Genomic DNA, 14,065 nt, shown 5'->3' on the forward strand with positions numbered 1-14,065 from the left:
ATGCAATCGCAGCACCTTGCTCGTGCTCTGCCCTCACCACCAGGCAGTCACTTCCCGCACACAGTCTTGCCACCACCGGGACCTGCTGCCGGGCCCGCGAACCAGGCCGCTCACACATCGCATCTACAGGACCTGCAGCATCAGATTTCTACCAAGACGCTGGCACTACAAACGTTGCAGCGCGAGCATGACCAACTGCTGGCGGCATTCTCTCGATCTCAAATCCGGTGCAATACCCTAGACAAGAAGTCCCAGGTATCTGACCATGAGATCAATAGCCTGACCGAGGAAAAGATCCGACTCCAGCAACAGGTGGAAATGCTCGAAGCCCAGGTAGAGGATCTGGCTAAGGCACGTGACGAAGTGCAGAAGCAGTCGTCCGCGGACGGAGCGCAGTGGCGACAGATTGTGGCCATGTCTTCCCAGCTGCAGATGAAGAGTGCCGAAGAGGCACGACTACACAAAGCCACCAAAGATGCATGGGCCGAGGACCGCGCCAAACTGGAGGGCCGCATCCGGGAACTGGAAGGTGCCAATCCGACCGTTCGGCAGAATTCTCACAAGCATTCGCAGAAGTTCCCGGAAGGCAAAGAGGATGTGGTCAGCTCTAGCTCGCTAGATTTGCTGCGAGATGAGATCTCAAGCTTACGACGCCGGTGTACCAGTCTGGAAACTACTCTTCGCGAGGTAACGGGGGAAACGGAGCAGCTGGATCGAGCAATGAAAGCAATGGCCAATATCCGCGCTCGCGTTGCTGACCAGATCCGAGGCGGCGAGGAAGGCGCTAGCTGAAACGTGTCTTTGCTTGCAAGAAACTTCCAGGCTAATGGCGAGCTGCAATGCGGAATATGCCAGTGAGCGGCATATCCCGCACGGCCTCAGGACCAGTGTGATGGTGTTTGGGCAGGGAATATTCACGCAAAAGATGGTGTGGCAACAGGGATCAGCATACTGCCAGGGTTGAGTTCCCCTGCCGCTGGTGGGTGGCGTTGTATTGAGTTTGTGGAGTCTGTCGTTGTGCGACCAAATGGACATTATGAATGATACCCGAGCCTGTGGCACAGATGTTGAATTGATAGAGAATGAAGACTGACCGATAGCGATTCTTGCGCATGGCCGGGGCCTTGATGCCGCGCGTATGACGCATTGGAGATAGCGACATTAACGCAACGAGGACTACGGTCCGAGGCGCTTGCGAATACATCGTCGTGTTGCTTGAGTCTATCTGTGCTCCTCAGGGGAGGATCTTGCTGACAAAAACTTATTGCTGGTGCTGGCTCGGAGCGGGGAGTAGGCAACGCGATCGGAGCCCAAGTGAAGTGAGAGCGACCGATGATGCCAAGCCTTAAACTCAGGAAAGCATATCCGAACCTCGTACGATGCGCCATGACATGCGCTGTGCTAACTGCCCCGCCTACGCTCCATTACATGTACGTTGGCACCCATCACTCAGCAGCCTGCTACTCTATCATTCACCTACGCTTCTGCAATACTCGCCGCTGTCTCACTACGTCCTCTTGAGGCCGACAACTGATACTCGACCCATTACGTGGCTGTTCCGTAGGCTGATTCCATGTAAGCCGTCCTGAAATTGCCGCAACTTTGCCTCCTCTGCCTACGATAGCCTCCTTCGCCCAGTCACGACCCGAGCTCCGATAGCGATCTGTCCGTACGAAACAGGGCATTCAAGTCCTTGTTCCTTTGCAGTCGCCACACTCTAAGTCCGATGGTCCCCTAGCGTAAGCCCTGCTGCCATGGCAGAGAGTTTCGATGCGGCGCTATTGAGAGCGAGGCTGGGTGTTCTGCAGCCACACCGCTCCGTCAAGAGGTTGTGCGGCCACCCGTCCTGGATAGAAGACTTGGATATTGTCAATGAGTTAGGTAAGCGCTACATTTTGCCAATCACAGAACCAAGAAAGCCCTCGGGGTCAAGGCCAGCACTGGTTCTCAACTCTGGTACCGGTCCTTACACGGGACCTAGCCATACACAAGCCTACGTCCAATTGCGGCCAATGCTCTCTTGCAGATCCTCTCTGCCACACGCACCCCCACAGCTCAATTTCGCTGATCGTTTGATTTAGGTGGACATAGCGGATGTGTCAACGCCCTCAGGTAAGCCAGTGCACCTTCCTGATACGGATATATGCCTGATTTGCGATAGTTGGTCGTCTGGTGGCACGCTCCTTGCAAGTGGATCGGACGATACAAACCTGGTCCTTTGGGACTACAACCCCACCAGTCTAGCCAAACCATTCACTCTCAACACTAGTGTCAGCACCGGCCACCATGCCAACATCTTCTCGGTCAAGTTTATGCCGCATACACAGGATAGAACGGTAGTCACCTGTGCTGGGGACTCTGAGGTGAGGGTGTTCGACATTGAGTCCTCGGGATCAGCTCAATCCAATGCTTCCGCTTCCGCCTTCGCGACTAGCACCCGAAGCCGGAGATTCAGTGACTTCTTCCCCCATGCTCGGTGGCTCTCTGAGACCAATACGAATGCTCGCGTCTATCGCAGCCACGCTGACCGGGCCAAGCGCATCGTGACTGAGAGCTCACCCCATCTGTTCCTGACTTGCTCAGAAGATGGCGAGGTCGGTTACTACTAGTCAGAGAAGATGGGTCGTTCTGACAAATTGACAGGTAAGACAATGGGATCTGAGACTCCCGTCAAGTGCATATCCAGCCCCTCGCAATGCCCGAGGCTTGGGTCGCTTCCACCGGACCTCGGACGAGGGATCTGACAACGTACCTCCACCACTGATATCCTACAAGAAGTATGCATTAGATCTCAACAGCATCAGTTGTGCGGCGAGCCAGCCTCATTACATTGCACTTGGGGGTGCCCATCTCCACTGCTTCTTGCACGACCGTCGTATGCTTGGTCGAGATCTTGAAATGGAGGCAGGCCGACCAGCCAGCAAGAAACCAAAGGTGGGCATGAATGAAGATGATGCAATGAGCTCCGCTACACGCTGCGTTCGTCGTTTTGCCCCTAATGATAAGAGACGTATGGCAACCCACGATCACGGGCATATCACTGCATGCAAGATCAGTGATGCTAGACCAAACGAGATGCTGGTATCGTGGAGTGGGGATTACGTCTACTCTTTCGACTTGGTCAAAAGTCCCGATGCGCGGGACGCTGACGCGCAAAAAGACGAGTCGTTCCAGGCCAACCGTCTAAGCAACCGCCTCGATCGTAAGCGAAAGAGAAAGCAACCCACTGCCTCGGCTGCGAGCGCGACGGAGAAAGGGAACGCGCCTAGCAGACTGCGCCGTGTCTCAGACCACGAAACAGAAGATGGTAGCACTGCTCTCCAAGTTCGATTTGAGAATGGCGAGACCGAAGAACTCCCACTCGACTTCCAATCTGAATCTGTGGACCCGGAGATTGATGAAGCTCTTCAAGAATCCTTGTTGAATGAGACTCAGCGGCTTGCTTCCAGCATTGCCCATGGCTTGACCCGCCTGAGAAAGGAGATTTTTGACTTCTCGACCATGCTTGAAGCAGAAGGAGCTATGGCAATGGAGAATTCCTCTGAGCTCACCCCGTACACGAGTCGGTTTACCGCCGCCCTTGGTTCCTCATCCTCGTTACTGCCTCAAATGAACGAGGTCATGCGGGAGTGGTCTTACCCAATGGACCCCAGTGAAGACGATGTTGTAATTCAGAACACCTTTCGCCGTAATCGTCAAGCTGCCTGGCGGTTTGTTCAAGCTTCCGGCTGCCTCAGCATAGTGCTTGGAGGACGACTTCAGACTCTGAGCTCGGTTCCCGACCCGAGACTCGAGCTGTTTCGGCAAATCAAACCCGCTGTACATGAAGGTAAGCACATGGGCCGTAAGTCAAGATTCTGCTACGATTTCTTGAAAGCTATCCTATTGTGGATTGAAGGTGGTCAAGATGCAGTGATCAAAGCTTTCATCAGACCGACTACTGTCCCCATGGATTCGCCCCGATTCCCCTTAGCGGAGAGTGACAACATCGAAACTAGTCTCAGGAAGCTCCACGAATACTTGACCAATCTTGCCGACGAGGAGACGCCGGTGATTAACCTAGACACGAATAGATTCGAGGTGGACGAGAACAGACAAATTTTCCCGAGCCAAACCGCCGCAGTCCAAGCGTTTTCTCGGGCTTTGGCTGGTATCGAACTCCAGCTTCGTCATGGCCAATCCGAGTTTCGCATTGATCTATCCACCGCCACTGGTACAAAACGAATCATGGACAAGGGTGCAGCGGCCCGTTTCTGGGGGGCCAAGGTAGGACGTTCGCTGCTGATGCAGGCTGCGGAGGATGTTACGTATGACACTTGCCTGCGCGCTTTTGGCGGAGTCCGTGTTCGCGTGGCGGCCGAAGAGTCCGAGTCCTCCCTGGGAGAGATCGATCCTGACCAAGAAGAAAGAGTGGTGGAGGAGATTGACGTTGTCAGAACGGCCCCCACGACTCAAAATGGAGCCGCAGACACGGGCTCGGAAACAAGCCGAGAAATTCCCGGCGTGCCAAATATTACTGTCCAAGCCGGAGGTGATACAGACGATGAGGATGAGAATATGGAAGACGTATCGTCCAATGAAGGGGAATCTGAATCTGAGGATGAGCCGATGCAGACGCTATTTCGGCGGCGGGTGGCTTTTGGACGGTCTCGCGAGCGTGCGGGAGTCAACCTGTCAGTGCCGTACTCGTCGCACAGCCGCGTCTACAAAGGACACTGCAACACTAGAACGGTGAAGGACGTCAACTACTTGGGGCTGGACGATGAGTATGTCGTCAGTGGCAGTGATGATGGCCACTTCTTTATCTGGGACCGCAAGACGTCACGCATTGTGAATATCCTCAAAGGCGACGGTGAAGTGGTCAATGTCGTTCAGGGACATCCTTACGAGCCTATGGTTGCCGTGAGCGGGATTGACAGCACGGTGAAGATCTTTGGCGCCGGCGGCGAGAGCCGAGAACGAGATCACGCCAGCAAAGGAATCGACGTGGCCAATCCCAGCGGATCGATTCATAGCTCCCTACGATTTGGAGGTCGCAGACGCCGTGCACGGCAGGACGATGATGACGATGATGATGAAGACGGGACGCCGGCTGGAGCAGCGGAGGATACTACGGCGGAGGAAGCACAGGCTAATGGACGGGGTCTTCGCTCTCGGCAAGCCATGCATGACTCATACCGAATCATTCAATCCAACGACGAAGAACGACGGTCTGGTCTGTCGGAGGCGTATGTCAGTGTAAGTGAGCTCGAGAACCTTGACATGGGGCGGATCATGCGCATGTGGTTGCTTAATCAGTTCCGCGTTGGCTAATGCACCTAATCTGCCCAACACTTTGTTGCGGGTATCCCTGGTATGCTTTCTGGCCTTGATGAGGTGGAAACTGACAATGATGGATCTTATAGGAGGGAATGCTTGCTCGCCTTGCTGCTGCACTGCAACGTGGACAAATTCAGGCTGTGGTTGGAGCGCAGGGGCAAGCGGGGGCCGGGGGTCAGCTTGTGATCAACGAAGACTGCGAGGTACGTATTGCCAATGGCTCATTCCGTTGGTTGCAACATCAGACTCGTGATTTCACACGAGGATGATTTCTGTTACAGCGATTAGCTTTGGGCCAAAGTACCAGTGCTACTCCCGAGTGGAGTACATGGCTCCCGTGCCCGTTTGAGCTTATTTGCCACTCCGAGCGAGACAGCAATACGAGAGAGACTCCTTGCTGACTATTCTTCAGGTAATGTGAAACATGATCGAATACGAAACTTTTCGAGGACAACGAAAGGATCGAGGCCCGGAAATAAAAAAAAAATCAGCCAATATCTTGTCCACGGCGTCTGATGACGAATGAGGAATTCAGCCGTAGGGAAACCTGATCCCGCGAGAAGGGCGTACGGCGTACGGATCAGGTGAGTTCCGTGCTGTGTATGACCTTCTTCTACAGAGGCAGAAAACGATGGTGTTTTGCTCCGCGGACATTCGAGGGCTCGCGGGACGGTCTATCTCAGGTCCCGACTCCCGCGGAGTTCACGGACGAGATGTGATGGAGTGTCGGCAGATTGAAAAGGGAAGGTTAGTTACACTTCTCACTGGCTGGTGGAGTGTGTGTATGTAAGTAGTGGGAGCTCACAGAAAGATACCATCCCAGCGGTGTACTGTATGCTCGAGTATCCGAGGCGCCTACTTAGCATTTGATTTGGGAATACAGGCTGGAACTGAGGCGGAACGGGATGAATGACGTCCCTCGATCGCTGCTGTTTACTCACTGGGAGGGTAGTCCTAGGGCGGCCGCATGCGTTCCTTGTGCTCGAATCGACTTTCTTCCTCGTTGTTCTCCTCACCATCATCGTCCCCTGGCTTCTCTCTTCTGGCAAGAGGCTTTAGCACTAACCAGTAGTCCATAACCGTCCACCCCCTCTGGATACGCTAGCACATGTGGGCCTGCAACATGGGCGTTGAAGATGGCGTAGGCCCCCAGACAATCAGATGTCAGCTTAGATAATCGGGATGACCCTTTTGTGTGTCGCAACGCGAGCTGCTTCCAGCAGGTGTTCAGCCTAGTTTAGGTGGTCTATGACCTATGCCACAAGTCTCCGCCACCCCATCCGCGCCACGTAAAGGTGCAAGGTGGCGCATGGGAAATTACCGGAACCCGTTTGCCCCGTCTTCGATACGACAGTAGATTCACTACCCCGGCAGGTTTTCTATACGACGTATACGACACAGGGTCAGGTTAGGCGCAGAGAACAAGAGAGACGTGCAATCCGAGGGATTTTGTTTCATTGCCGTCGGCACGAAATGGGATAGCGATTCTACTCGAGTACGCCTGGCTTGAGAAGCAGATTGCTGACTAACACCTCCGGAATCTCAATCCACATGCCCAAATCCGAAAGTCCAGTTTTAGGATGATTGAATGACGGAGCTGCAGTTTAAGCGCGAGGCTTGGCGAAGCAGGCGAAAAGGCGAACCGGCGGGGTGGATAGTTTTAATTCGATTTTCCGGAATTTCCACGTCCACGTCCACGCCGAGAGCTCGCCGTCTGGATTTCTGCAGGCTCTACTTTTGTACAGTGGGACCCCCCAACCCAGCCACATACCCTTCACCTCACCCCTGGTCCCACGCCATCCTTTTTCGGTCACCGGTCAACCAGAGGGAGGAAAGGAAATAGTCATCGCGTCGACGCTTACTACCGTGGGGTGGAACGGAGGCTGAGTCCAAGCTTCTCGACAAGCTTTACCCTGCTCGTCCTGCTGCGGAATACGAGTAACGCCAAGTTGTGAGACTGTTGTGGGTGAGTGACTAAGTGATTGCCGGAAGGTGCCTTGGTAGGGAAGGTGCGTGACAAAGAGTACGAGAGGGGGGAAAAGTTGGGGAGAGTCCATTGGCTTGAAAGGGGAAGGAAGAATACGAGGTCGTGGAAAACCGGTGTTTGACGGCGAGGGTCTGTGGGTCGGGAGTCTGAGGTGGACGTGACGAGAGGAAGGTTGCGTTGGTTGGTGGTGACTCAGGCGAAGGGTTGCGAAAGGCGAGGTAAGGCAGTCACTGGTGACGTGGGCGAAGGTCTCTCCGAGGTGCACTGAGTTTGGTCGTTTGGAAGATTCGAGCGACGTACCCGCTGTTGTGGGCAAGAACGTCTCTAAGCCACGAACTTTGCGGCTGCGAAGAGGAACCGGACAGCCATCATCGCCGTTTCCGGCACGTGTCTGGCCTTTAGTGGTGACTGTCACGATCGGGCAGGGCTGCCAGCTTCTCTACATCTCGGTACAGCGAGGCTGAGCGCCTCAGGGGCTCCATATCCGCTCACAACTCCCTTCGAGGCAGTTCCACATTATGGATGATACCAGCACGACAGCACCAACCAATAACTCCGCTGCCACGACTTCTGAAAACGAAAACGAAAACATGCCTCGGACCAACTCGCCAGTCCCGCCAACAGCAACGTCCACAGCTCCTCCTCCCCTCCCCCCACGCCAGCCACCCCTTTCAACAACAACAGACCCTCCCGCTCCCGCTCCCACCACTCCCACACAGTACACGCTCGCCACCCTCCCACTCTACCTCCAAGACCTCTATCGCGTGCTCCCCATCCCCACGACCCCCACCACCCCCCTCCTCACCCTCCCTCAAATCCACGCCCTCCCCGCACGCCCACAACAATACGCCGCGCTCCTCCTCCGCCGGCACCACCTAACCTCGCAACTCGAGCAGGACGGTCTGCGGCCTGAGATCCTGGTTGCGCGCGCACGGACGCATGAGGCGTTGGCGTACCCGGAGTTGGCGGTCGGGGATGCGTATGTCGCGTTCACGGTGGGTGAGTATGAGGAGGATGGGGGTGGGGATTTGAAGGGGGTGTGGGGGGTTGGTGGTGGTGATGGTGAGGAGGAAGGGGATGAGGAGGAGGTGCTGGGCAGGAGGGTGAGGAGCGTGAAGAGGAAAGCGGCCAGGGTGCTGTGTCGGTGTTTGGAGGGGTTGGGGTGTGATGATAGGGTGTTGGGGAGGTGGGAGGGGATGTTGCGCGGGCTTGGGGAGGATGAGGGTGAGGGAGACGGTGGCGTTGACGAAGAAGGGATGGAGGATGTGCAAGACGAGGGCTGGTGCATATTCGCGCCAGACGAGGTCGTGAGCATCGACGACTCGGCGCATTTCGGCCTCTCGCGTCGTGAAGTCTATCCTTGGAACAGGTATGAAGGCGATCGCATGAGCGATGCTGCGCTGGCTGAGATCAATTCCCGTCTGAGTATTGCGAGCGAGGGGCAACTCGAGGTCCGCAAGACGATCCTGCCTGACCTCTACTCCAAGAATGGTGCAATTCCCACCTTGGAAGACCAGACCGCCGACATGCGACTCGACAGTGAGGAGGTGCCTGCGACCAAGAAGGAGAACGCCCAGCTCGGCCTCTTTGCCACTCGAGATCTGCCCCCCAATACACGCATTTTGACGGAACGCTCAGCGCTAACCGCCATCCGCCCGCACGGCGAGAGCCTGTGTGATGCTTGTGCCGGCGACATCTCGCTGCTACCCGCCTCCGAGCGCCAGGCCTGTCCTGGCTGCGGTATCCCTTTCTGCTCTCCTGAATGCCACGACGTGGCGATGAAGACCTACCATGCACCCAACATCGACGACGAGGAGACAGAGGAAGGCTACCCGCCGGCCACAGCGCCGTTCTGTCCCGGTAGCACCGGCGAGGCGGACATTGCCAATCTCGGACGCGCAGAGAGCAGCGACACACCCGAATGGGACCTGTATTTTCTGTTGGTGGTGAGGGCGCTGCAGATGGCGGAAACGCTCGACTGCCATCCGCTCGAGATCTGGGAGTGTAAGTACCTTTGGGGATCGTTCGAGGCGGGCCCATCGTTGGGTATGATGGCGGCTGCAGGCAGTCCCTCTGGAGCAAAGGTGAGACTGAAACGCAGCTTGCCGTTCAGTCTCCAGCATCACGTGGAGCTGCCGCTGCAGTGGTTTGAGCTGCTGATGCTGAGTCGCGAGGATAGCGCGCCGTACACGAGGAAATGGATATGGAGGTATGATTGGTGGGTGGTGCAGACGTTGTACGCCAAATTTCGCGGGGTGGCGGATGCAAGAATGAGCAGCTGGACGGGTGAGCCAGAGACGGCTGGAGTCTTTGCTCTGTGGTGCACAGCCAATCATAGCTGTGAGCCTGGAGTGAGGTGGGAGGGCGGTGGCATTCGGACACTGACTGTCAGGGCAGAGCGGGTTGGGCAACCACAGGATGGAGAGGGCGAGTGGAGGGGTCTGAAAGGAGGAGAGGAGGTTTGGAACCATTATACGGATGTCGAGGAGAAGGATTTTAAGGTGAGGAGAGACTGGTTGAGAGAGGTGTTGGGTGGTGATTGTCGTTGCCAGAGGTGTGAGAGGGAGGAGCGAGAGGGTAGGGAGGCTCAGACCACTTGATTCACAGTGCGAGCCGTATCATGTCTCTACCATGCAAGCCGAATCGTCATTACTGGCCACACTTGGATATTCTCACGAGACGAGTCGTGCTTGGTTCCCAGACTACGAAGCGGAACATTAGCTGCTTCTTGTCCCTGCACGGCAAAAGAACGCCGTCGCTGGCCTGCTACAATACGAGCCACTTCTCGTTTGTACACAAGCCAAGAAACTGTGGCTCGATTAGGTCTCTTCCAGGCATGGATATAAGATGGTTCGTTGCATACAGTCTCCGACAGACATGCCAAGACTTCCGCGGGTCGAGCATGGCGGCACCCGGGGGCCCTTATGGCGCGATAGCGACTCTCAGAGCCTCGTGATTCATTCTGCCAGGACATAGAGGAAGGATGTATGCAGACTTCGCTATGGCGGAATTTCGATGTCGGCAATTCAGGCAGCGGACTTGGCAGTCGTCGTCAGCCAAGGCAGCACAGCCGGAAGTTGGAACCTCGCGTGACCACGCACCCCTTTATATATGCGACCAACGATCGACGCTACAACGGACGTGATTGCTTAATGCTAGAGGCTGTGCTTGATCTGAGCTAATTTTGGCCAGCACCAAGGTATTCTTGCCTGGCCGACAGTGGTGAGTGTTGGTAGTGGCTTCGCGCTTCACTTGAGGCAAGTCCAAGTTATTTTCCGCACGGTCGTCGCTTCCAAGTTTACACACCACCTTCTTCCTGCCTGCCTCGTTTGCTCTACCTGTTCTTTGTCACCCCATGGAAGCTACGGAGCTATCATCAACATCAACTTGATTCCCAGTGACCATCAACATTCGCGCACCGTACCGATATTGTTACCAACGTCGACATCAATCCTCTGCGGCTCTGTCCCCGATGCACGTGCCAACACATCCAGTCCGGGAGCCGCAACGCGCACGCTTCGCCGATGGCCTCCGCCCTCTGCGCGCCATCCCGTTCAATGGCTCCGCCTTCCACACCCTCGCCACCGACCTCCGCCTCTGGTTCCTGTCCACCTGGCTCGACTGGCTGTTCCTGATCCTCGCCGGCGCCGCTGCCGCTGCCGTCTGGGTCATCCCCCACACCCACAACCGTCTGTTCCCCGTCACCTACTTCGACGGCTCTGGTGACGTGGTTTGGCCAGAGATCGCCTTCCCCTACGTCGAACCCATCTTCGACTCCACCGCCGCCGGCATCTTGTGCGCCGCTATCCCCATCCTGTCCATGCTGATCGCGCAGATCTGGATCCGCAGCTTCCTGGATTTCGCAAACGGCTGTCTCGGCCTCGTGTACGCTTTGGTCACTGGCACGCTGTTTCAGGTCGTGCTCAAGAAAGTCATCGGTGGGCTGCGCCCGCATTTCCTGGCGGTTTGTGAGCCTGTCCTTCCGCCGCGAGATGGGAGTTCGGGTGTCGGGTTTCAGGGATTGATGTTTACTGTCGACCAGGTGTGCACCGGTGACAAGGATAAGATCGCCAACGCCATCGAGAGCTTCCCTTCCGGCCACTCGAATATCGCGTGGGCGGGTATGGGATATCTGGCCATCTACCTATGGGCCCACTTAGGCATTCGCAGTGTGAGCATGCGGCGGCCGAGCTTCTGGCGCATGTTGATGGTGATCGCCCCTATGTGGTTCGCAACGTACATCTGCTCCTCAGTGGCATTGGGTTATCACCATCACGGCTATGACGTTATCTTCGGTAGCCTGATCGGCATGGTCATGGCTGTCTTTGGTTATCGCATGGTGTTTGCAAGCGTCTTGGACAGGAGGTGGAACACCGTCCCACTCGTCAGAGGGCAACGAGGACAAATCGACGACGAGGAGCAGCAGATCAGAGGCGCCGATGGCACGACTGATGACAACACGCGGCGTGGGGCCCGCAAGATCAGAGATAGCGAGGATACTTATCCCACGCGAAGCCGCTCAAGGAGTCTTCTGCGAGGTATCCGTGAAGACATGCCAGCTGGAAACCCGCAGCCTCAATGATCCCGAGAGCGTGGGGTAGAGAACGTTCACATAGTCGACAGTAATTGCTTTGCAAAACACATCATCGTGTCTTGCAAGAGGTGATAGAAAGCCATGCCAGCATCATCAGCGCAACTAAACATCCTTGCCATTTGGGCAAGATAACTGAAGGCAGGCACAGCAGACCCTTCGGAAGACCTTTCGATGACACAGCCCTCCGCTACGAGGTACTCGTCGCGTCTACACGACCGACACACCCCCTACAGCTGAGCAACCGAGCAGCAAACAGCAATAGCGCGCCCTTTTTACGTCGACAGAAACGCACTGACGAGCATGACAGCCAGCGTAGACCAGACCAACGGCGTCGCTAGAAGCATCGTCGACCCACCGCTCCCCTCCGTCGCCGGCTGCGCTCCTCCCCCGTCCCCTCCAGCTCCACTCTCACTCTCGTTCCCAGCCGCGAACTCAAGCCTCAAGCCCGCCACATCACTGCTACCCTCGATCCCTCGAAACGCGTCGTACGCACGCTGCGCGCGCTCCGCCCCGACCACGATGGCAGCCTGCTGCAAGAACTTGTCCCTCAGCTGCTCCACCGTCATGGGGTTCGTCAGGCTGCCGAGCGTGTCGTTGACGTACCTCGTCAGGTTGGTGCCGTCGGCGAAGCGGGCGGACAGGTAGACCTGGTCGCGCGGCACGGTGTCGTCGACCGTGGTGCCGACCTTGTCGCGCAGGGCCATGACGGTGTCGTTGTGCACGACCTCGTCCGTGAACTCGCTGGGCGTGGCGCGCCCGTAGAGCAGGCCGACGGCGGCGGCGTGGTAGACGGAGAATTTGGCTTCGAGGCCTGTTTGGGGGTCGCGCTTGCCCGTTAGGGTCAGGACGTAGGGGTTGACGCGGGCGTCGACGGCGGAGATGTCGGCGATGGAGAGGTTTTGGTCCAGGGCGTCTTGACGGAGGCGGATGCAGGCGTCGATGGTGGGGTGGATGACGATGCCGCAGGGAAAGGGCTTGAAGGTGTTTTTCGAGATTTCCCACGTCTCCCCGAGGGAGTCGAAGACGTCGGTGGTGTTTTCGCGGGTGCTGGCCACGTGTGTCCAGCCGTACTTGGCTTCTAGGGCGCCTTCGGAGCTGGTGAAGCCGTTGGATACCAGCAGGGCAGCGAGCATGCCGCTTTGCGCAGCGCGGCCAATGTGGAATGACTTGGTGTCGGACCCGAAGAACTCTTGCATGCCAATCACTTGCGTCGATGCGATACCGATGGCCTGGCGCATCTGAGATTCATCCAGGTTTAGGAGCTTACCAACGGCAACGGCGGCGCCGATCGAGCCGGTTGTGCTGGTGATATGCCAGCCAATCGCATAGTGCTCAGGCGAGACGGAAATTCCGAGCTTGCATTCGGCCTCGACGCCGGCGACAAAAGCGGTAAGGAAGTCTGTGCCGGTAATGGGACCTTGCCACTCACTTATGGCTAGTAGTGCCGAAGCAATCGGTCCAGCTGGATGGATGACCGTTTCCAGATGTGTATCATCGTAATCATCGACATGGGAAGCAATGCCGTTGACCAGAGCTGCGGTGTACGGATCGACGAGAATGGAGTCGTTCGAAGCTAGAATACTCGAAGAGCCACTACTATTCGTGTTCCAGATGGACGACGTCTCTAAGGCGATTGAGGGCGCTGGTTGATGGTAGCCGCCGATCGCGCAGCCAGCCCAGTTGTAGATGCTCTTGACTGCGGCATCCTTGACCGGGTCTGTCAAGTTCGCATATTGAAGGGCCAGCGCCCATGTGGCGAGCTTTTGGGTCGCGTTCATCTATGCTAGGCGGCCGGCTTCCCTTCTCTGCAACACAGCAGGTATGGTACCGGGATTTTCGCCGCATATATAGTGCCCTTGAGGCAGAATGTTTCTCCAGGCATACCCCCAACTACCCCGAAGCAATCCACTATTGCTGTCGTACTCCAGACGGCGATTGCTTGATGGGGCTTAAATCGATAAAGAGTGCGCCGATGTGACAATGATGTCGAGAAGATCGTCGCTATTACTCCAATTGCTTGCGGGGGGGATCGTCTGCCGACCAGCGGCGGAGAGGAGGGACCATTTGAGTATTTGCCGATTCGTTGCCATGAATGTAGGAACGTACTCATTGCTTCCCACTAGCATATGGTTGCCAGGCAGCTGCCTGGAGTTGTCGAAACGGAA

General features: G+C 56.4%; 5 protein-coding genes across 5 annotated transcripts; 4 read left to right on the forward strand and 1 right to left on the reverse strand.

The window, feature by feature from the left end:
- On the forward strand, positions 1-792 carry HMPREF1541_02721 (uncharacterized protein; the record flags this gene model as incomplete). The annotated part of the gene is made up of 1 exon (XM_008717076.1): positions 1-792. The coding sequence occupies one exon, from the start codon at positions 1-3 to the stop codon at positions 790-792; it is 792 nt and encodes a 263-aa protein (XP_008715298.1).
- A 962-nt stretch (positions 793-1,754) lies between these two features.
- On the forward strand, positions 1,755-5,313 carry HMPREF1541_02722 (uncharacterized protein; the record flags this gene model as incomplete). Its single annotated transcript, XM_008717077.1, has 4 exons — positions 1,755-1,881; positions 2,082-2,112; positions 2,162-2,594; positions 2,644-5,313. The coding sequence occupies 4 exons, from the start codon at positions 1,755-1,757 to the stop codon at positions 5,311-5,313; spliced, it is 3,261 nt and encodes a 1,086-aa protein (XP_008715299.1).
- A 2,511-nt stretch (positions 5,314-7,824) lies between these two features.
- On the forward strand, positions 7,825-9,906 carry HMPREF1541_02723 (uncharacterized protein; the record flags this gene model as incomplete). Its single annotated transcript, XM_008717078.1, has 1 exon — positions 7,825-9,906. The coding sequence occupies one exon, from the start codon at positions 7,825-7,827 to the stop codon at positions 9,904-9,906; it is 2,082 nt and encodes a 693-aa protein (XP_008715300.1).
- Positions 9,907-10,778: 872 nt separating this feature from the next.
- On the forward strand, positions 10,779-11,888 carry HMPREF1541_02724 (uncharacterized protein; the record flags this gene model as incomplete). The annotated part of the gene is made up of 1 exon (XM_008717079.1): positions 10,779-11,888. The coding sequence occupies one exon, from the start codon at positions 10,779-10,781 to the stop codon at positions 11,886-11,888; it is 1,110 nt and encodes a 369-aa protein (XP_008715301.1).
- A 284-nt stretch (positions 11,889-12,172) lies between these two features.
- On the reverse strand, positions 12,173-13,678 carry HMPREF1541_02725 (uncharacterized protein; the record flags this gene model as incomplete). The annotated part of the gene is made up of 1 exon (XM_008717080.1): positions 12,173-13,678. One exon carries the CDS (start codon positions 13,676-13,678, stop codon positions 12,173-12,175), a length of 1,506 nt encoding a protein of 501 aa, XP_008715302.1.
- Positions 13,679-14,065: the final 387 nt, after the last annotated feature.

This window comes from Cyphellophora europaea (genome assembly GCF_000365145.1).
Source record: "Cyphellophora europaea CBS 101466 unplaced genomic scaffold supercont1.2, whole genome shotgun sequence".
NCBI classification, from domain to species: domain Eukaryota; kingdom Fungi; phylum Ascomycota; class Eurotiomycetes; order Chaetothyriales; family Cyphellophoraceae; genus Cyphellophora; species Cyphellophora europaea.